General features: G+C 41.0%; 1 protein-coding gene across 10 annotated transcripts in view; it reads right to left on the bottom strand.

Annotated features, from left to right (window-relative positions):
* SGCD (sarcoglycan delta) overlaps nucleotides 1-24,415 on the bottom strand; it is a 359,895-nt gene that overhangs the window by 22,976 nt on the left and 312,504 nt on the right. For all 10 annotated transcript variants that reach the window (XM_062587001.1, XM_062587000.1, XM_062587006.1 and 7 more), the window contains one exon: nucleotides 23,945-24,017. In XM_062587001.1, coding sequence (XP_062442985.1) covers nucleotides 23,945-24,017 — 73 coding nt within the window. The remainder of the gene's footprint in view (nucleotides 1-23,944; nucleotides 24,018-24,415) is intronic.

Below are 24,415 nucleotides of genomic sequence, written 5' to 3'. Positions count from 1 at the left end.
CCCCCCTCTGATCAGAGCTATACAAAGCATATAACAGGTTTTCAGTTACTTTTCATTTTTATGAAGAAGAAACACCATTCGCTGTCCCCACTATACTTCATAAAATTTTAAATATGCATAATTTGTAAATCTAAACGGATGCATATGCCAAAGCTGTGGTCTCTTTCAAAGTCATAGTTTACACGAGCAATACAGTTGCACTTTTGCATGCATATGGCCACAGGAATGATCCGAACTCATCAAAACCTGCCTGTTATTGTGCAACAAGACCTGCACAATCCTGTCTTCAGAGCTGCTGAGCCCACTCTTAGAACTAGGCAGGTATTTCACCCTCCACGAGTCCCAGCAGAGCTGATTCAGAACCCTGTTCCCTGATTAGAGACACTCCTCAGATTTCCAGCTGAAATTCCCTCCCTGCACCTGCATTGCTGCCTGGCTGCTGAAGATGCAAAACAGGATCACTTAATCAGAAGTGTACTTGCATTTCGTTGTGTGGGCAATTATGATCATGTAAAGAGAGGTAGGACTTGGCTACAGTGAAAAGAAATACCTTTTATCCACTGGTGACTGCTAAATTTGACCTAAGTTGTTCCACATATATTACTATTTGCTGAAGTTGGGATAGCAAAGAAGGTTCACAGAAGATCTAGATCAGGATACTACCACTGAGTAGGGTGATAGTGCCACAACCTCTGGCACAAAATAGCCTTGAAGTCATTTGCTAATTCCTGTATCAAACCTAGCCAAACTGGAATCTATCTTCTGGAGAGACAGCCAATTTTTAATACATATGCACCAACGTAAAATTCCTCTACATCCTTCTGTATGTAGTATCAGTGCTTGGTAAGCTATTTTGACAATTTGGAGAATTTTCCTATACACAACTTACAAAGTCCAGTTGAGAACATGTATATGTGAAAAATGAATTCATCTTCTCTGGAGGAGTGCCAAGGAATGGACAAGACTGCTGAGGAAAGGGATTCAGGAGATGCCCAGTGGTCCTTGTGTGATGGGTTCTGAGACTTTGCTAATACATTTGCTTCAGCTCTTGTGTCCAGATAAGGTGGTGTGTCCTAAACATAGGTAGTTGTAGCTCTAGGAGGGCACTGAAGAGTTTGGCAAGGCAATGGGATGGGTAATATCTGAAGAAGTCAGTCTCAAAGCTCTTTGATAGTCTAAAATTGAAAATCTTGAAGCTATTTAAGACTAATTTTTACTTTCAAATATGTGAAAGAAAAACAGGTTGAGAAATGGAGCAGAGAAGAAAATAAAGGGATGGTGTGGGTGGGTAGAGGGAAGAATGGAGCAGAGAGAGAAAGAGATTAGGAAAATTAAAAAAAATAATCCATTGAAAAAGAGAGTATATAAATGCGTCTAAAGGGACTAGCTTAATTCTGGGAATAGGATGTTTTGCAAATTCTTAGCATCAATTTAGCTTTAGCTGGAAATAAAACTGTTTTCTGTTTATCTTTTGCATATAATCACTTCTGAGTAAAACATATGCTTTAAGGTAAGGATTGGCAATCTCTCGAGAGATATGCTGGATGGTATTTTTCTCAGCTGAGTAGCTGAGTCTGGTGGCAATTCACCATGTGCTGGCAGATCACTGTGTTGGCATAACCCCACCTTGATGGAGGGCAGCATATGCCCCTGTCCTGCTCCATTTGGAATCTGGTGGGAACCAGCAGCTATGAAGCCCTATTGCTCACAGGTACCTCAAGAAGCTACAGTCCCCACTGTTGGCTCTGCTTATGTCATTTGTGCCACTGTATTGTCTCTGGCATCCATGTTGTAAGCTGTTGAATCTTGTTTTAAGGTATAAAAATTTGTTCTCCAGATTCAGCTCCTGGTGTCAGTCAAAGGAAAATGAGAAAAATGCTGAACATTTCCTGAGTTCCATGACATTCCTTCCATCTTTCCTTGGACTTGTCTGAGTTTTGACTGTAATAACATCCTTTATATCACTTTCTAGCAGATAACAATGAGAGGTGAAATGAAATGGATTAAAAAAACCAAAAGAACTCATGTCAGAGAAGTTTTGGTACCCCTCAGCAGCATAAAACTTCTTAGAACAATTTTTTAGCAGGGAATTTCATTTCATTTTACTCTATTTCATTTTGTTTTTAAACAGAGAGGCAGGCAAATAGGAGAACTGGTTTTGAAGTCGAAGCATTGGAATTCAGTTTGCAGTCCTGAGATGAATGCCACTATGGCTGTGGGTGCATTCAGCATTTCTTGGGGTCGTTGAGGTATGGCAGCGGTGGGGATGGCTCACCACAGTCCATAAAGAGTTGTGTAACCTTCTCCACAACACACCAAAGGAGTACAGGCAACGCTCCACTGCTGATTTCCTCCAGCACCCAGACCAACTCTTTTGAAAATGTTCTCACAGCGGTCTGCCACCTCCACTGCAAAGTAGTGCCTTGAGCTATTAACTTCACAAGGCAGCTTCACCATACGGTCTCATGTGGTGGAAAAGCCCTGAGGTATGCAGAGACAAGCCTGCTGACTTCCCAAGTAACTGCCTTGAGAAGAAGTGAAAGGAATTACCTCGGAAACATACCATGAGAAAAGAAATTGGATTCCAGGCCTTAAAATCAGCCTTAATTCTTCCTTTTCCTGGCTGAAAAAGAACTTAATGAAGAAATGTTGCAAGAAAAATAAGAATTCTGGTTATTTTACTGCCTTCAAAAAACAACAAAAAGTGAAGCTGTAAGGTGTCTTTGTTCCCCAGAACTCCTTGCTTTTTTCTGAATTGCATGCACTCTCATGGTCTCTCTCAGCAGTCATATTAACACTATATATTGATTAATCAGCAGGTAGCAGGAGGGAAAATAAAACAGGCAGGAATTTTAAATCTGTTCAGGTTCCCTAAGCACATGTGGAATCCTTACTATTTCCTGTGTGTAGCCACTACTCTGTTGAAATCTTCACAGTGCAAATTATTACAATGGTGTCTGTTTTTGTCAGTAGCCAAAGTCAGTCAGTAGGCACAGCCAAGCCAGGCGGGACAAAAGTTAGGGCATGTTTCTTCCCTCCTATTTAAAATGTTGGTTTGTTTCTGTTCTTCCAAGTAAAGGATATATGAGATGTCTTGATTTCCACTGCTCTGAATGTGTCATTCTACAAGTTTCCAAATGCCACATGCTTTCTATAACCAGCAGAAATGCTACATGGTAAGGTTGGCATATCACACTGCCAGCACCAGGAACGAAGAAGTTCAGCGTTCACTGTAAAAGCCCCTCCATGTCCTAGCAGAGAGAACAGTTCATTCCTGTTCCAGATCAGTGAATCCAAGTGAGCACACTTGGAGGCCCAAAAGAAATGAGGACATCTGTGGCACACCTATGCATCCCAATGAAGGAGTCACATTCAATACTGGACCTTCCAGTCAAAATCGCTACCACTACCCACCCATTAACAATACCAAGTGTGACTGCTCCAGCAAAAAGAAGGATAAAACATTGGAATTAGTCAATCTAAAAAGCTGCTTGCTTTCATGCTGAATATCAAGCCTGCCATATAGATTTCTCTAATACACAGACCTAAATGCTGATTGAGGGTAAGGATTAGTCTGAAATTGAGGAGAGATAATTAAAATTTCCATTCCTGTGTTTTGAGAAGGAACTTGTGATGTTTGTAGTTACTGATATGTTACAGAGCTGGTAGTCAAAGGTGGACACGGGTACATCACTGGTAAGGGAACTTATTTGACTTGACTTATGTCAACTTCATGCATTTGGAGACCTTCCAAAGCCTCTATATAGAAACAAGTGAGCTTCTTACTCTCCTCAGTTTCAGCATCGGCTCTGGCAGAAATTACCATAGCTGATTGTCCATAGAGGAATTCATGCAAGTACCAAATTGCTTTATGCAAAAGTCTTTCAGAAGAAAACCTTCCTTAGGAGGGATTAGGCACTAGAAGCTGGTTACCTCCTTATCTGCCTTTCCAAGACATTTAACAACATTAACTCAACATTAATGAGTCATGGATTTTCCCAATGTTTCCTTTTATTTCACAGGATTAAATTTCAAGGTTACCCAAATGTCAAAATACAACTTTTAAAAAGCTACCAGCATCCAATCATCCACCAGGAATTGGCTGCAGTTTATGATGTTAAAACAACCCCAAACCCATGACAACACACCAGTGCTGCAGGGTAGTATTTAATACTATGAGACCGAAACTGGTTTGTGAGAAGAGCTGACTTGTTTATAGACTGGCTGCTACCCTCTATCAAGTGTCAAAATCTTCTGTTTGACATTTGGTCATGCAGATAGGTTATAGGAGAGAAAACAAGGACAGGTTAATACCACCTTCTTGTATGTTTAACTCTGAATCATACTCTGAATCTGACCCTGCCACGGAAACATTTAAAGGCTCTTGATTGTCTGTAAAGAAGAGCATCATATGCTTGAAGTTCATTTTTATCCACTCAGGAGCCTATGTAGACTTCAGCCTTAAAGCAGCTCTTACAGTGATTTCTTTGAGTGGGGGTTTGAAAAGCTGGTGGTTACACAGCCTTGTTTAGAGAGCAGTAATTTTATTCTTCTGTTCGCTTTCTAAATGTTAGCTCTGAGGATTCAGTCTCTTTGAATGAGCCTTGGTGTTTACCACAGTATTATAAGCATGAAAATCTTTCATCTGTGCCAGAAGTTTCCTTCCATGACTGACTACAAAGGACATTTGTTATTACATTATAATGGTCAAAACTCTTAAGCAATGAAATAATTTACTTATGGGGAGAGACTTCACTGTAATCACAAAGTAATGCCTCTTGTGAAGACTGTGGAACAGTGCTGCTTTTGAATAAAGAGCCAAAATTTCAAGGACTTCAGAAAGTACAGGAGAACAAAATGCAGTCCACACTGGATGTTACCTTGTGCTGACAAATGTTAGGTGTCTAACTTAGTCATTCAGGCTCAGCCTGAAGTAGTTGAGGAAGAGAAGCTGGTATGGTAAGAGCACAAAATCTCATTTAGAAAGTAAGTTGTCTTAGGATAGGGTGATTAACCCTCTAGAGCTAAGGATCTCTTTGCACTGACTACAGACAGAGCTGAGACAACCTATTTGGACATGGTGCCTACGAGAGATGACCTTCATTCTACTACCTGAACTGTGAGAAGCTTCAATATATCTGAAGAACTGGGCCTACTCCAATATTTGATATGTCCTTCCCCCCCACACACCTCAGTTGATTTGAGTTACCCACACCATCTATTCATAACTGAAGGGATATTGGTACTGATCACTCTCAAAAAAATTTCTCTCTGTGTAAAAGTCAAGTACAAAAGTGGTCACTGCACAGTCTACTAGTGGTATTCTTTCAGAAGTGGTGGTAGTCTAAGGATACGAGAAGCAAGGCTTGCACAAAGAGCTGGTATATACATTAGACCAATTGGTGCAGCCTGGATTTTCACAGTTCCTTCTGAAAGCCAAGAGAAGCAAGAAGCAAGAAGCAAGGATGCAAGTCCATTATTTCTGCTCTAGCCTTAACCATCCAATATCGCATATATGAATTAGGAGCCTCATTTTCTTATGTATTATTGGGGCCTTAGCAGGAGAGTCAGAGCACTTTGACAACTAAGCCTGTCCCAACATACAGGTACTTTGCAGGTTCATCAACCCTATACGAAATCACAGGTCCCACTTTGGCACTTGAACTGCATGATGGAACTCCTTCTTCCCTTCTCTTTTAGCCTTTAACAGAAAAATTCATTACTCTCTCTGCTCTGTTTCCTAGCCAAGAGGCTTTCTGTTCATGAAGCACTGTCTGCTGTCTGTTTGTTTGTCTCTCAGCTCAAAACCATTTGCAGTTTTGTGGCTTTCTCTTGTGTAGAGAGAGAGATGTACAGCACCGTCCCATGTCAAGAGAGGTGACTGGAGGGCGCATAGCAGACAGCTTTGCGGCCAGGCTGATTCAAGGCAGCTGCAACTCAGTAAGGTCCTTCCCAATTTGATCTTTATTAGTGTAAGCAGATGATGGCACCTCAACACCAGCTGGACGGATGGCTGGCACAGTATCAGACAGTCTGACAAGATGCATTAGTCAAAACCTGGCTTTAATTGCCTCCTATGCTAAGATGGCTTCAAAAATGAAACTTTCTCTGATGTTTTTCGGTCTGCTGTTTGAAACACATTTTTGTGTCTATGCAACATTCCAGGGCCCCAGTTTACTGTGGCAGTGATGATTTGCTTTTTTACAAAGCAGTTTAGGACGGTAATTAGAAGTGGTGGAGAGGCAATGTCCTGGGAGTTAACCTGTGTTGTGCGCCTGCACTGCTACACACCACCAGAAAAGTTGTTTCACCTTTTGTGCCTGGATCTCCTTTTTTTTTTCGTATGTTCAGGACACATCAGTAGCAAGGACTTTCTCTCAGTGTCTACACAGCATTAAGCACAGTACGAACCCTGGTTTCATCTGCAGCACCTAGGAACTAATCCTACATAAGAAAACTGGCCAAACACGCTCTGCTCAGCCAAACTTAATTAGCTGTGACCTGGAAGTTAAAATATTTGAAGTAACTGGACCATTAGGAAACACTGTGGAGATGTTTATGCATCTGCTACTCTATCTTTAAAATTCTGGTGCTGCATCTTTCTGTGCCTATTCCATGTGAAAGAGGTAACAATATCTTATTTTGATGTAGTATCTGCTGCCCAATCTTCTGGCCTAAATGATTTTCATTCTTATGTAAGATACCATATGAATGCACAAGGGAAGGAAGCTATTTCATCCCCAGACTCAATAAAACATTGACAATGTGAACAGAACACAAGTTGTATCACACAGAACTTGAGTGCGGCTTAAACAGGAGGGGAGAGGGAGACAGCTGGCTCTTACAAAAAATTGGAAATTGCCAAAGAATTACTTTCTGTCCCTATGGTCACTGCTCTTCCCCCCGCCCTGCTTCTTACCCCAATCATTCCTACAGTCCTCTTTTTTCTTGTGCACAATCTTTAAAGTAAGTCACCAGCTATAAACAGACCATTTGCTGTTACCCTAAAAAAGCGCATTTGCAATATTTAGTTCACAGGTGATAAAAGTATGAGAGTCACCATTCTACCAGGACCACCTTGGCAGATGCCACCATGGGTGTGGTTTATAGAGCTTTTTGTACAGGTGAGACTATTTGGAATCATGGTTTCTAGAGATGGTAAAAATTGCTGAGTACCTAGGTCAAAAACACTGAACCCACACAAACCCTCAAGCCAGTATAAACTTATTCCTCCACTTCAGAAGAGTTCAAGCGACTTCATCCCAGCAGACTTTGTGATGGCTGAAGTGCCACCTGCCTTACTGAAGCCTGCATAAAGCTGGTACCGTACCGGAGGCAGATGGAAACGTAGGGATGTGTTCTTGCCTGATGAGGCTCAGCACCACATGGCATTGGGAAGTGCAGAATCCAACCTTGAATCAGGACTTACGGATTCTCCCAGTATGCTACTACATTCCTAACATATTTCTGTAGGTGACAGTACACTCAGTATCGTTATCTTCTATAAAGGATACCTTTTATAAAGCACTCACATTCTCACAGTCATGCTGCTTTAACTTTACTGCTGTAGTTAGAGGTACAACCTAGGGAGAGCTTAAAGAGGTATAACTGGACAGGTCTGTTTTAATTGTTCCCACTAGACCTGTGCTCTGTGACCTTGGATGTTTACAGTGCCACAAATATGAGCTTTGCTTGCTGCTCCCATAGTGACTGACAGGAAGAACACACTGGAGGATGGACTAGGACTGCTTCAAGTAGGCAAGCAGTAACCTGAAAATCATTAAGTTCAGTAGCTCTGGGGACACTAATGTCACCGCAGGCAAGCCTAAACATTGCTGGGCACTGTGAGAAAGATTTTTGGTATTTGCTTTCCACTAAGAGAGAGAACCAGGCTACACTAGGCAATTGGATCAGCAAACAACTGTGTGAGAACTTATGAGGAAAATTTACTAGTTTTCTCTGCTGCTGGAAATGCCAAAGCTACTAGCACCGGTGATTTTTTGTGATATGCACACTTATTGTCCAGAAATAGGAACAGAACTTCTTGAGGTCAGTTAGGCCCACAGAGTGGGCATGATTAATGCACAGAGAACATTTCTACACAGAATAAGGCAGTGTGGGAAGCTAAACTATCCTGTGCAAAGCTTCCTTATATTTGTGCTATCCTTCTTCCCATGCTAAAGCCAGCTCAGGTATTTCTGTAGTGCTCCGCATAGTGTGCCAAGTGCTGTCAGAGGGTTTGGTATGGCAATGGGAGATTTTGGCATCCCAACTCAAAAGGGTCAAGACCTGGTGCATCTGTGGATGCACTTAAGGACAGAAATGCAGCTTCTCTTATGACTGTGATATCCAGCTCTTGTTCTCACCATGCTTTATACTGAGCGTATTAAAAGAGAATTTCAACAGCTCTAAATTCACCTATTTCAATATAAAAAAATGGCAGAGCTTCAGAAAAATTTACAGACATGCTCGTAGCCCGAGCACACACAAAAGCAGCTCAAAATATTTATATTAGCAGAGTGCACAGCAGGAAAAGTTGAGCCATGCTAATGGCAAAGCTGCCAGTGTATTTCTGAGTGACTGGCTTAATAGCATGGACCCATTCCACACTGCCGCTCCGCGCTCCATGGCTTTCAGGGCCTATATATCACAGAAGAATGGAATTTACACATGGTCAAACCTTGCATAACCCATAGATCACCCAAAGTTATTACCTTGAAAAATATTACAGCCTCACCTTATTCATGATCGCATTAAGACTTGCAACTGGAAATATGGTTTGCCCCTGGAGTTGTTCTAACATCTAGGATAAAGCAGCAATCATTCAGATAAGCAGTAACGCTGAAGCTACTTGTGTGCACACCTTGTATATCCCCTCTCACACTACCCAAAGTCTCCAACTCTCATATATTAAACTCTTCAGACATTACTATTTTCATAACATTTAACCAATGCTAAAAGAAAACAGACAAGCTGATAAAACAAGAAGCATAATGCATCATTTCTCTATTATTACCCCTTCTCAGGACTTTTATAGATACAAATAGTTTTGGAAAAAAAATGGTAATTCTGACATATTTTGACTTCAAGATTACTCTTATGAAGTTCAGTGGCATGTCACAGGGATATAATGCATCATTTACATGCAGTAACAGATTGTGCTGGTCTCTTCTCTGTTTTTCTAGCCTTTCTTTTCTAGCCTGAAAGAAGATCCCATAATTTTTCAAGGGATTTAGTCAGATTTGCAAAGTCTGCACATTCTTATAGTGCCCACAAGCATTTAAAATATCAGCTTTTTTGCCCCATGTTTGGTCACTTTTTTTAAAAAAAAAACAAAGTAGGAAATGCCAGAATTGTCCAACATTCTCTTTTTTAAATGAATAGTTTATAACCTCTAATATTTGTATGCTATGAACCATCTACCTCTCCAAACCCAAGCCTTTTTTTAAAAAAGAATCTCCCAAAGTAGGTGCTCAAAAGTCGCAACTTGCTTTTGGAAATTCTGACTAAAATCCACCAGAGATTCCTGCCTGCTGTACTTGCACTCTAGCAAGTGACACTCCTGAGAAGAATTTTGCATTTTTCTGACTGCAGCAAAACATATGGAGAGTGGCTGATGGGTTTTGATGGATAACATATACACTAGCAGCCACCCAGAATACTTACTTCTGAAAAGAAGGAATCTGTGCAAAAGTGGCCTGGATATCTTCATAAATCTTCATTAAAAAAATGCCATTGCTAATTCCTGACAGCTATGAAAAATTAAGGAATTGTTAGTTTTAAGTATTGGTCCTACAAAACTCTTGTAATCAGTCTTTCAAAAGAGCTATGAATTCCATTGGGAGAGTGAAAGAACCATTATACTAAGTATTTGTTGTCTCTGTCGAAATTTCAAGCCAGCTCTTGAAGATTAATTTTGTTATCCATCATTCTAAGTTGAAGATAGCAGAACGAATCATGTTTCTTCTGTTTATACCAAATACTTTTTTAGAAAATGCCAAACAAAAAAAGCTTTTCATTTGTTGTGGAACCTTTTAGTCCCACTGGCAGGTTAACCAGTGCTGTAACCTGTAATAGATCGGCCAAGGAAAGCCAAACACGATGGAAACGCTATGCTCTTTGATTCACTCAGAAGCAAGGAACTGACATTCAGCTACAGGAAAGCTTTCTCAAAAAGGTGATTATGAAAACAACACTCCCCTTGGTATGGCATCGACATTTTGACATACTGCATGAGTCAGAGAAACAGTTTTAATGTGTATTTGAGCACCTTTGCCTGCAAAACTTCCATTGCATTGACACAGTTTACTCTTTCATGCCACATCAATTCACACGGTATAATGTAACATCACTGAATAAGTGTATCTATTTATTAGAGGTCACAGCATAAAATATGCAAGCACCTTGAAATATATTTCAGACTGTGATGGCAGGCAGAGTGACTGAGTATGTGTCAGAGGTTTAAGATGAACTCTAAAGTATCTTCATTTCAGAGGCTGCATCTTTTTTTATAGGCAGCCTTTATTACTTGATTTATTCTTTCTATCTGTAACTAACCTCTAGATTCATAGATTTAGACTCCTAGTGTGATGTTGCTAGAATACTGTGCATCTTAGAGCTCTGCAAAATGTTCTGGCAATGTCACTGCTTGGTCCTCTTTCACTGTTCAGAACAATGCCGATGGATAACTAGATTAAAGGATATCCCACTGCTGAGCTGAGAACCCATAAAATCAACATATTTACTAGGCATTTTAGAAAATTTGTGACATGCTAAGCATGAAAGAGGAGGTAAGGAGTAGCAGAGATTCAGTGTTCCCTTGTCCCCTCTCTTTAGTTGTACTGCCTTTGGTGTTTTCAGCAAGATATTTTTTGCAAAACCCTGGGCATGAACTGATACTGAGAGTGCCAGGTAAATGCAGGAACAGAGCCTATGTGAATGAGGAATGACTCTAGATACAATCAACTTGAATCTATATAGCAAAAGCTGAGCATTTATGGAAGTATGTAACACTCTCATGGGCCAAGTTCCACCCTAAGACAGCTACGAGTTAAAGCTCTGAACTCAGGACCTGTGTTTTTTCCACACGTGCAGCTCTCCCAGAAATGCATACCATGTGTTTGCAAAAGGCCTCATTAACTCGAAGTGAATTACGAAGAAGTGATCAAGAGACATAAAGTGCTATGCAAGTGCATCTTTATGACACAACTTCAAATGGAAACTTTTTTTGAACAAAGGAAAAATACTGCTGCAGGATTTAGCCTATTAATACTAGCACCAAAACCACAGTTAATTCCATATTACTAAAATTTCCATACTTCAAAAAGTATCCGTGAATTAAATCAGTACCTGCAGAATGATGTAAACCTAAAGCTTCAATTTGTCTAGGATTAGGTACATATTGCCTGAACTTGCCCGCCATGCACTGCTGAGATTCACTTTTCCCATCGTGTTCCCAGCACAGTTCCTTCTGCCTCACAGGAACAAGAGTTGATAATACAACACAGAGTGATTTGGAAGCTTTAGATAGAAATGAACAGCAATTATGCAGGACTTCATTTTATACCCTAAAAGGAGCTGTCAGAAATGTCATTTTTAATCAATTAGAAGTGTGTAAACCACATAAAAGCTTATGGTCTGTTAAATTCAAGTAGTTTTTAACCAGGAATCTTTACAGATGGCTAAAATCTCAGGTCCTGCTCAGAAGTTTCTCTGTGCTTTCCAGGTGATCCTCCTGGCAGTACTTAGGGATCCAAAATGAAATTCTTCATATTTATAAAAAAGTCACCATCTTTACAGACAGGTATCAGCTAATCCATGTAAGACATCCTTTTTTCCTTAAGAGACTTTCATTGCAATGTGAATTTATTCCACACCATTTCACAGGCACACTTTTTCAATCATACCTTGTGGGTCATAAGAGAGGGAATTTAATTTCAGAAGCCTTAAGAAGCAGTAATAATCTTTAACCTCTGACACTGCATGGGAAGATAAGGTATATTTTCTATCAAAATGAACAGTTCTAATAATCTTCCATTAATATCCATTTATATTTATTACTACTTCATTAAAGTTAAGATGCCAAATCCTTACAAAAAAAAAAAAAAAAAATTGACATACTATGTTACTTCTTGCTCTGTCTTATAAAATGTTAATACTTCAGGAACTGGGCAAGACGTCACATATTTTTATCATTGCCACATAGTTTGGCACTAGCAGTATAAACTCTGTGTCTTGCTTTCTGCCCTTATTATATGAAATATAAGCAGATTTTCATTGAGTTCACTGGCAGGGAACATCTCCTTTCAGCAGCATATACGCTCATTACCAGCCTTCTCAGCTGTGCTACAACCCACCAGGAGGCCATTTCCCCTCTGCTTTACAAGCTCTTTTATGATTCTAGATGACCTAAGTCTGTTTTCTTTTTTTTTGTTTACTTTTTTGTTTGATTCCCCAGTGCCACTTTATAGCATCTCCTCAGCCAGCCTTCCCACAACCGTCCTTAATGACACTAAACCAGAGAAAGAGGGGGAGAACACATTTTTCTTGTTATATTGTGAAAGGCAAGAGAGAACTCGTGGACTGAGGTCAGCTCAACATGAGAGACAGCAAGGTGGGCTGCGGGTTTCAGCTGGTGAGCTGGCTGCCAAGTCTCATGAGCCTGACCTTGGTTCACTCGTGCCCCGTGGTATCTCAACCTAGCGAGGGAAGCTCCTGCAGCTACTGCCCACATGCTCGCAAATTTGCTGCCTCACTCTAGAGACTTCAGGCTGCATTTCTGAGGGTGTTTCTCAGGCTTGCTTGGAGCCAGTTGCCTGCTTTCTGCCTGTTACTGGTTTGTAATCAAATTTCTGCTTCCTGATCTCCTGCATGGCCCTATAGCCACAAGACACCATGAAATACATACTTAAAACAGTCATTTGGCTTCTTCTGTCCAAGGAAGTTGTCCTCGTGCAGCTGAAGTGAAAGACTGTTATTTTACTTGTCAGCAAAGCAGCATACCATGCATTGGGGTGTGTACTTATAACAGCCACCTTGGGTAACAGAAGAAATGGTAGCTGCAACTTTGCCTTTCAAATTAGCCATGGTCCACCTTTCATATAGTGCTTTCCATCTCTAAGACTGAGATAAGAAAGAGGAAGCACCCGGCAGCGTCTACACAGCTGGAGCTGGCTGGCATTGCAGGCACCAGGAGCTGCTGCATTTTCCATGCCTCGCTCCATGGGAGATGAGTGTGGAGGAGGGGCACGGTCAGGCAACAGCTATCTCCAGGCCAGTGATGCCAAGTCACTCACTGCTGAACCTAGAGAACACGCAGCAGCATGTTCATGCTCATGCACTAGCAATACTTTATTATCCTTCTAGATGAAAGAGAGACCAGAGGAGGAACTTAAGAGTTGTATGAGGATCCCAAAGACTCCAGGTGAGACATCTGGTGAGCCACACTTTGCTCATAGTGGTACTCAATGGCATGGTCCAGCTCTCACCAAAGCTCTCTAGATGAAAGAAATCCTAATGGCCTTCCAAAGGAGATCTAGACAAACCTTGTACCTGAGGTTTATTAATGTCACAAGTTAGCTGAAAGGTCTAAGTCTGCATGCTGTCTCTGACAGAAGCAGGCAGTTACAGATGCCTCAGGAAGAAGTACGAGAAGCTGGTGAGAACAGAGCAGGTCTTGCCTTCATTCACCCTCCCAGAGCTTCAGGGGTTTCTTCAGCCACTAGCCAGACCAGTGGTTGATAACCACTGATAAATTTGCTCTCCATTAATCTAATTCCTTTTATAACCTATTTGGTCTGCAGAACATCCTGTGATAACAAGTCTGCAACTTAAGTATGCATTTGCTTCCCTTGTTAGCTTTAAACCTGCCATTTGCTAATTGAATTGGATGCCTAAGGTCTTCCTCAGGATGGGATGATGGCTTCCGGGCTTGGTTTCCAGTCTGAATGCTTGCAGGATTTAAGCATGGTCAGCTCTAGCACTTGTAGTTTGGTGCCATCCACACAGCATTTGTAAAGCAGGTGTGTGTAAGGAAAACTAAAGGATTTGGTTTTCAGAGCTGAATCTGTCTATGTATTTCCAATTCCAGCCTGTGGGAATTGCTATAATTTAACTATAGAGCAAAATGATAGCTTCCCATTTAATGAGCCTCACTTGAAGTGCAATGAAGATATGGCAGCTGCTTTTGACACCGGACTTGCATGGTACACTGCCAAGAGATAAATAAGCCCACTTCTTGCTCTACGTAATGTCCCACCACTTGAGGGACACGGATTTTAAAGCTGAGTCATATTTAGAACTGGATTCTCTTTAGACATATGTGGCCTATGAGCTGAGAGGCAGACCAAAGTCCAAAAACTATTTGAAAGTACAGAGTGACATTCCTTTTGTATGACCACAAATGTCTCTGACCAATGCTATATGCCAGGAAATTAATATTAGTCAGAACAGCCAGAGGCGCCACAATAGCCAATGTAATGAACCCATGCTACAAAATATATCAGAGAAGTAGAGTAGCAGCAGCAATTACATGTTAAAAAAGATAAAATCAATTCATGAAAAACGACATAGCTACTCCTGTTTGGCCTAGAGAAAACAACTCCATGACATATAAATTCAGAATAAAAAATCTATAGGCACAGTGAATATTTATGATTCTTCTTGGTAAGTATACAAGATACTGCTTTCAAAAGAAAGAATCCCATTATAGTTATACATTTTTCTTCTAGCTTTAATATGGTTATACAACAGCTATTGATTGCTGACTGTTATACAACAGCTATTGATTCCTGACTAGTCTGAAGTACAATTAGGGTGTCTGTAAAAGCATCCTTTTTAATCACAGCAGACTTGTACAGCTCAATGTACCTCACTCAACCTAAATATTAACTATGATTGCTTTGCTACAGTCTAACCCTCAGGCGCATGTGGCAAGTGGTAGAAAACGAAACCCCAAAGAACTCCTAACTTGGTAAGAAAGTGTCTACCACGTCCTTCTCTATTTTGTGCCAAGTTAATGGGAAGTTCAGTGTTAAATAGTCAATTTTAAGGAAGGTAACTCATAACTGCTGCCCTTCAGCAGGCAGAAGTCCAGGTGAGGTTGCTGGGCCATGCTTTGCATGGCTGTGGATTTTGTCAGAGAAGGTGCTCCAAGGCTGGGATGCAAAGTTTCAATTGGGATATATTTACTTCTTTAAAAGCAGTGCTGAGTGCTAAGTAAGGCAAAGATTTATTTCGCCTGTTTTCCTGTTCACTCCAGTTTTTAGAAGCATGGGAGTTATGGCTGGAGAGGGCTATGCTCTGGCCATATTCCCTTCCCGTGTCATCTCTGGGGCTTGGTAAACAGCAGCTGAGAGGATACATAGGACACATGGCACGTCCGCTGTGCTGGCCAGGCCCCATGTGGTGGTGCATGGCAAGTCTTATTGCTTAACCCACTCAATCACCCTGTGTTGCCACAGTAGGGTAAGTAGATTTCCAGGGATCTAAGGCTCAACTCCTACAAAATAGCACAGCCAATTTCTAGACAATTCCTATTGATAAAAATCCTGTTTAGAGACTTTAGAGAAAATCACACATTTTTCCACCAAAAGCAAATACAGTGCTCAGGGGATTACATTCCTCTCATTTCTTTAAGATAAGGACTATGTTCAAAGGAAACTCCTCTTCCAAGCTATTCAGTCATTTTGAACATGATCACATCCTAAATATCACAGAATTTGCTCAGGAATTGAAAACAGAATTGGGTATACAGTGATATGCGGGTAAGGTGTTTTCCTTGCCTCCTTTTTGTTTACTTTTATATTTCACATTTGGTATCTTTGGTACAAATAACTCTATTTAAGTACAAATGTTATGACAAAACAATCGTTACTGAAGCTCTTACAGATGATTACAAATGTCACATCCCACACTAACACACAAACTGATTTACAGTGCATCAACTCAAAATTACCCTATGTAAGTACATCACTAGCACGGCTGTGCAGCAAGAGGAACATGTTGCTCACCTGGCACTGAAACAAGCATGCTGGTTTGCTGCCCTTTTCTCCAGGTAGTTGCCTAATGATTGCTTTTAGGACATTTATGGTTGCAGGTAGTCAATAACCTGCAGATCCCATTACAGTCAACACCACAGAAATGCTCCCGAGAGACTGCAGACCAGATATTCCCCCTAGAGCATAAGCAATAAAATATTCTACTCCTGAACATAGTAGCCCTGCTTAATCATTAGTAAAATGTAAATGAAAGGCAATACTTTCTATAAACATCTGCATTCTAGAGGCTAGAGGCTATTTTTATCATTTTCTGTAAGACCTTCCAAAAAACACCACCTCAGGGAGCATACTGAACTAATAGACATATATATCATGTCAGAATGGGTGTCACCACATCTTTTACTCAGTGCATGGTCAATATCCGGTGTTATATGAATAACTAATTAGTTTCTCAACTTATTTCCACAGATGTCATTGCAAAAATCTAAGGAATGTCATCTGCACTTCAGCGAAGGACAAGCATTGTAATTAAGTATTAAGCCTTTTCACCAGTATGAGTCTGCCATGAAGTGTGAAAAGGCTATAACTCACATTTTTAAGACCCTGAATTTATTAACATCCATTTGCTACTCAAGGTTATTGGTGTGCCACACAGAAAGTGAAAAGAAAAAAAAAGAGTCTACATTTTTGTGGTACTCAAATGAATGTATGTGCATATCTGCCTGTACGGATTGGTCACACAGATAAGGCTTCCTCAAGTCCCAAAGGATCTGTGGCTCGTACATCTCTGTGAGCTACATCAGATAGTCAGATGAATGCTCTGACTATGGAGCAAGTGATATTTGGGTGTTGAAAGCTAATGACTATCATGGGCACAACACACCTAGGCGAGGAACAGATCTTGAGTACAAGACAGATACTCAGACTATTATCTGCAGTAACAGTCAGGGTTGATGAATAATATCTCTCCAGAAGCCAAACAGGCTTTGTTTGCATGCTAGGAAGGCACTGCTGAATAAATAGAGAGAGAGTAATGAAACAGGTTGTTGTATTTGATTTGGGGCCCAGGAAAAGTTAAACTGTTCCCTCTCTAGAGAAATGCTGCAGTAAGTATACATTTGTTGTGGTTATGCTGTTTAACTATATGCAAAAGGAGAAAAGTCTTGTGTATCCTCCCACCAACTCCCAAACAAGAGAGAGACTTCCACTGCTCCCTATCCTATATGCTATACCACTTGATAGCAATTTAGGTATTCAGAAATTTCCCCCTTGCCTACTGCCTCTCTTCCACTTCTCCGGGGGGCCATGCAGCTCTGATGGGACGTGCCTGTTCTCGCACACATGACCATGCACCCACATACTTCTGCTGTGCAGGATACACACACACATTCGAAGAAAGCCACAACCAGACTGACAGCTGCTCAACTACCTGTTTTGACCTTCTTTCTTTCTAACTTGAGCCTATCTGATTTTTACATCAGCAATATACTGTGCTCAATACACTTCTATGCCAAGCTCCTGCTCCTGCCAAGCCTGCTTTCACTGTCCATTAGCTCTCCTTAAAGAGGATCTGCGTGCCTGTGCACAGATCCCATTAGCAGCCCCGTGAACAGGGCAGTGCCATGATTTATATAGGTAGGATAAATCAGCAAAGCTTTGTCAACGCCTCTGCCATTTGCCAGGTGTGGATGATCCAATGATCTGATCCATATCGAGGCTTCCACTGATAAAAATGGAGAGCGAAAGGAAACTAAAAGCTAAATCCTCCCTTCCGGGTATGAGTTGTGAAGGAAGTGAAGGCCATTAAAGGAAGATTCGCTATGACAGGGAGAAGGAGCAGCAATCCCCCTTTGCAACAGAAATACTTTAACAGATGGAAAGCCCCAGCAAGACACTGCCTTTGTAAGCCAAAACCTCCTCTCCAGCACATTGTATGAGGAACTCCAAATATATTGTCCACAGAAAGCCCATGGAAAGACTCCCTTTGATTTGGAGGGGGAATCTGGCCTGCCTTCTATACTAGAGGAACAGGTATAACCTTTAAGTGATGGCAACAGGAGGAAATGCTACAGCAAAGTGGCTGTTGCTGTGAAATCAGTGGGAATTCTCCCCTGAGAAAGTCTCATCTGACAGAGAGTGTTTCAGGGAGTCCTAGATGTCATAAGAAAACTGTCAGATTGGACGCAGTCTCCTAGACTAGTAAATGGAGAGTAATAGGGACTTCTGTCATGTACAGGAATGGGTTAACTGCCCTCCGGAATGCCTGAGAGCCTCATAACGGTGCCAAGAAAGTTTCTGAAACCATCCCAAACTAGTCAGAGCTGTGAGTAGGGAGCTCTGCCTGATCTGATTTGTGCCTAGCTAGTTTCTTTGTGTGGTGGCTGTTGCAGGAAAGGGTGAAAGACACCAAACAAGTGAGTGGTCATGCCCCATAGCGCTGAAGTGAGTATTCAGCCAACAGGGAGGTCAGCTATGGCACATCGATGAAAAGTTGTCTAGCTCTGCCGGTGAGTGGCTCTGTTCTGCACCAGCCTACACAAAAAAGGCAAAGAGACTCGCTGGCAAATCTGCAGGAGTCTTGTTATGATACACCACTGGGTAAACAGTTAACATTTCACTCAGCAGGATGGTCTTGCTCCCTTGGACACTGCAAGCAGAGCCCTCCTAGGGCTGCAGAATTTAACATCTCTGCTGAAATGCTCTATTTTAGTTTGAATGGTCAGATAACAAGGGAAATTCAAAAGCAGCTCATCAAAGTCCATTTAAATTAGCTTGAACTTTAGAAACCAGGAACCTGTTCTTTTGTTTTAGTTGTATTCTAATAGATCTGTGGTGACTTTAGTGGAGATAATCCTATAAATCCTATCCTTGTGTGAGCCATATGAAAATAATTATCAAGTATTTGTTACAATGTGAAAAGCAAAACTCATTTCAAGGCAAAAGCCTCATTTTTTTAAGCTGATAGTACTCTACTAACAAAATTTGGGGAATTGAATGGTGCAACACAGAAAAGAATCACATCTTTTCTAGTAAACCAATCAGAAAATAACACTAGCTAGATACAAGGCTGTATAGACCACTTTCCCATTGCTGACACCTGGCAGGAATCCTCATGTGTTTCCTGTAAACTAAACTATGTTTCAGTATTGTAAAATGTCCTTTAATAAATTACTTCCATTATCCACCAATTACTTCCTCTTTAGTACCTTTTTTTTCTTTGCATTTCCTCTAATTTTTGTTCTGTTAATCTTTATTAATGTAATGGGTTTTAGACAGAAACATTATTTGGGTTCTTACTTTTTGAAAATGTCTCTGCTGCCCTGTGAAACAGTTGAAAGAAACTTTAATTTGATAAGAGTCATTACTTTACAAAACGAGTATTGTTATAATAGCTGAGCTTTGTATTTAAACTGCTTTTGGCTACAATGAGTCTCACCTGGACTGTTGGATAGTTCAGTACTGTACATGGTAAGGTAGAATTGTACTAATAAAATGAAACGGTAAGTGCATTTCATCTGCCATTTGGTACCTTCAGTGCACCATAATTAACTTTGGACAAAAATTACCCATTCAAGCCCAAGAGATTAATTCTCCCTTAACTACATTTGCACATTGCAGGAAAAACAGCCATTCCCTGGCACTGAACGAGCCATCTACTGTAATCTTTTTACCTGCACTAATTGTGGATGATTTCCAGGTCTCTGCTTGCTCCTCGTGGAATGAATTTCGTTCTATCGGATCTCTTTTCATTTAACTCTGGGGACAGAGATACCCTAAACCAGAGCTCTTCAGCTAATTCTTACAGAGTCTACTGAGTAATCATAGAGATCTCCATTTGGAAGGAAACAGCTTTCTAGCTGCACAAGAGGACACTGGAGGACGTACCTTCACTAGCTCTGCACACAGGAGCTGAGGAAGGGATCAGCCAGTGTCCTAATGGTGCTGTGCCCAAGCTGATCCTGTGGCACCACTGCTGGGTCAGGTGGGGCCCTCAAGTTTTCGTGATCTTTCAAAGTCACGTTGGTGAGGCAAACAACAACCTCATGTTTTCTTTCCCATATTGGACCCACTTTCTAGTTATTTTCTCCCCTAAATTATTTTCCTTCTTTCTTGCTCTTCCTCAGTTAGTCTAGCCCTTATCTCTGGCCTTGGTGGATGCGTCAACAGCAATGAGAGCACTGGGCTTGTAGTAGATGGATAGTTCTGTTAGCCCCCTTGGCATATGCTTGCCTTTTGGAAGAAGACAAAAAGAGGAATGTAGGTGATTGCTGTAGGGGTCTAGGAAAGGCTCTCAAGACAGCCTCTTACTAAAGTACTTGGGTACTATTAAAACAAAGTAACCCAGTGAGAAAATGATATCTTGGATCCAACCTTTACGCAGGCAATCACAGTAAGCTGTGTCACAACACCAACCAGCATTGTAAACAGTCAATGAAGAACAGTACAAATATTTCAACGCTTGCCCCAACTAAGTCTCTCTGGCCATGTCTCTAAACTGTTTTGGGACGCTACTGAATGGCAACGTTACACAATCAAAAAAATTGAAGATAATTTGAGTTTGCTTGCCTTTTTACTGTTCTTAACCAATCTGACACCCAGTAAACAACCGTCAAAACTTTCAAGACTCTGAAATTACTTTGAGTAAAAACCTTAAAATGGTCACAAAAATATATTACAAAGTTTTTCAACCACTTCTGCTCATAGGTCATTATTAAGGAATAGTTCAGATCCCAAACCGAAAACATGTGCCACAACATCCACCCCTCCTACGTGACACATACACTTTCATGTAGCATGGAAGGGAGTCACTGAAAGCTTGCTGAAAAAAAGATCAGTAGTAAAGTCCAGACTGGTGTCAAACAAGCACCAGACCAGTTCTTGCAGTGTTTTGGCTCTTTGATAGGTTTAGTGCTTAAGAGAAAAGCTATGCACACATTGCCACCTGTATTTTTCCTCATCTAAAGGACTGCTTTCACAAATGTTTCAGACACTCAGAAAAGAGGACCACACAGAGCTTTCTGGTGACCAGAGAGGACAGGTACTCGTCTGTTCCTCAGAAATGTGGCTAGCTTGTAAAGCAGTCAGCTACTAACAAACGAATTAGGCTATATGAGCTGAAGACCATTCATCAGATAGAAGGGGACAGAAAGTCTGTTGAGAAGACATGTACCATCACTTGGGACCTATCAGTCCTCATGACTGAAGGCATGAAGGCATGAAGACTAACATGACTGAAGGCATTTGGGAGACAGGAGAAAAAGAAGCAAAGAAACAGAGATGGCTGGCACTATGGCATATTGCCTATCTTAAGGAGGAAAATCAGTTTGTCTATCAAGCAGAGGAGGAAGGGAAAGAAGACATACAGATGGTCTGACTCCCAGTGGTGACAGGAGCAGGTGGTCTCCTCTCTTTTTGGTAGTGACAGTCGCTGTCATGTTATTTTGAAGAAAAAGTGAGAGTCAATATGATACTGAAAAGAGCAAATGGATAAATCGCATAACTAATCTTAACCATTTGGTCTAGGAAGAGTGATCTAAGATGGAGGTGCCTCACTATAGCCTGCAATAGCTGACTGTGCATTTTCCCCTACAGGAACTTCAATCTAAGGACGAATCAAAGGCTTGCATTGTTTATTGCAGAAGACACCTTTTAAAGTCAAACCAGCTACTGAGCACAGATTTATAACGTTGCTCTCCCAGGGGTGAACACCAGCTCAGGACCCACAGGCTGCCATCTCATTCAGCCCCATGTCACTGCGGCATCTTTTTAACTAGACTAAAATGACACCTTCCATGTACACACTGCTTTCAATATAGGACAGTGCCAGAAAATGCCTCCCCAGAGTAGGGTTATTTCCTCCATGAACTTTGTACTGCATCAAAAACGCACTGTTTCACCTACAAAGCAGTCAGTGCTCCAACAAACTTGCGTATGCGTAGAGAGTGAGGGATGAATGCTTCCTGGTTTGGGGAGCAATGGAGCATGCTGCTCTCGGCAAACCTCGCTGTCTCTACACAGTGCTACCGTTGCCTTTTTTTTCTTTTCAGGATGGTGAGAACACATTTTATTTCTGTCAAGAGATAGAGTTTTCAAAAGCACATCAAATGTTTCAGGGCCTTCTAGAACCTTTTTTTCAAAGTAAATCCTACTTACTTTCAAAAGCTTTCTCTCCTTTTTCTCCAAGAAACCAGATTCTTTAATGGATTTTTTAAAATAGTCCGTTAATTTCAAAGAAAGTCAGTTATCTAACAGCTCTCTACACAGAACAAGTGAAATAACAGTGTGAATTTAAAGCAGATTAAACATTCTGAATCAAACTCTTGCATGGATACTGCCAGTAATTCATCTCAATTTCATTTAGCTTAATTCTCTTTGGAACAGTAGTATACTCAATCACCGTAAAGCCACTTTAATTCACATTTGTCCCCTTTAATGTGATGCTTTACATTTATTTGGATTAATTTCTCACTCATGTTTAAAGAATTGGTTTAGTAACTGCAAATTTGGACTTAAACAACTAGTGAATATGGGACCTGGTTTTGTAAGTTACTTGGATGCTACTGGATATTTTAACTACAGTCTTGATTTATTTTTTTTTCAGAAAATGTTAGCAAAGATGGGCAGTATCAGAGAGCCTTCCTCACTGAAACCTCAACTGCAAGTCCATGCAACATGTGACAGTTTCATTTGTCTGCTATGTCTGGAGAAGAGGAGACTGCATGTGCTCTGCACTTCCCTATCCTTCCCTCTCTGGGGATCTTCCCGCCACAGGAGATGCTGGAGCTACCTAAGCTGCTGCATGGCAGGCTGAGCAAACACTGTTTTTCTTTTCTTAAAAAAAAAATACACCAAGATCATAAAAAAGACAAGGTGGTATTAATGTCACTGAACACAGAAACAGAACAAATTTCCATAACACACTGAACCACGACGCTGTTGCACTTTTTGTCTGATATGTGATCCCCTGGAGTGCAAAACAGAAACAGTTAAGAGTGTTTCTGGACAGAAAGTGACAGATAGTAACAGACTGAAGAGAAGGCAACTAGAATAATCTTCATCTTCCACAGTGATCTAGCTGGGCCCTAACTACCTCCAGTATCAGAGCAGAGAGAGTTAATGAGAGGCTCTCTCTCATCTCTGTGCATCCACAGTACACCTGCAGTATTTGGACACAACTTGAGCTGACTTAAGATCTTCATCCCCAGCAATCTCCAAGGAAGGAGCATTCACAATCAAAGATCTAGTGGCAAGATGTCCTTTTGGAGACTTTTCCCCCCTTTTCTTTTTTTTTTTTTAAAGCAAAGACAAATTGAGCATTAATGGCAACTGCTGCAGCCCTCCAGGACAGAAGATTTCGGAAGACTTAGTCAATAACATATTAGGCCATTTGTCTAGGCCACTAGTAACTGCTCACTTTTGGGGAGACTATTCATCCAAACTAGCTTGTAGTGCTACACTTAAAAACATTTTATGTATACCTATATAGATATAGCTATATGTGTAAACATAATGCTCAGCATTAGCTTGAGGACAAAGATGATTCTCAAGAGCTGTTCTGTTTATTCCTCCTCACACATTGCTGTCAGCAAGTGGTACTTCTCTGAGTGTCCGCAATAACATCCACGCACAGCTAGACCCTGTGTAGATCAGGAGGGTTTGTATTTCTGCAAGACAGATAATTCTGCCAGAACATTATTCTTTTGTCTGCTATCACTCCCTGTGATTCAGCACACATCCCAATACCTCCCTCCATAGCCAGAGAAAGATTTCTCTCTTTCTTTTCAAAGGCTGAGCCCAGGGTAACCAGAGTACGTTACAGAGAAGAAATGATGCTCTCATGACCCATCATTTCCTTTAACTCGGTCATATTACATGCAGAAATGACTCCCAGCACAATTCCAACAAGGTGCCACTGAGTTACCTTTAAATTACATTCCAAAGTTTACCTTAGTTCCTTGAAGGGGTCTGCCCTGACATTGGGAGTTTCTATAGATTTAGGGAACACTGTGCCTTCTGCTCCTGAAATCACAAAACAAAACAGAAGACAAATTGTCAACATTACGAGCTGTTATCAGGGGAGTGACTCTCAAATCATACCTAAGCAAAATTTAACCCATCATCGGACCCACTTCTCTCCTGCACACATCCCTTCTGTCCCCAGGAAAAGCCAGATCTTGATCATTTGAAATTGGCTGCTTTGATTACAACTGGGATTTGCCTGTAAACTGTACCTCTGTTTGTAAAAGCAACTGCTTGTTTTCTGAATGTGGGAAGCGTTTGCTGACACAACTGATGTCAGGAGCTTGGAAAAAATAACCCCTTGCTAAGCATCTACCTAATCCAGCTACATCCCTCACTCACGAACCTGGACGCACATCATGAAATTATTTCTTTCATCGGCCTCTGAGAGATACTCG

Source organism: Rhea pennata, chromosome 14 (genome assembly GCF_028389875.1).
Source record: "Rhea pennata isolate bPtePen1 chromosome 14, bPtePen1.pri, whole genome shotgun sequence".
In the NCBI taxonomy this organism is placed as follows: domain Eukaryota; kingdom Metazoa; phylum Chordata; class Aves; order Rheiformes; family Rheidae; genus Rhea; species Rhea pennata.
This window is presented reverse-complemented; position numbering and strand designations above follow the sequence as displayed.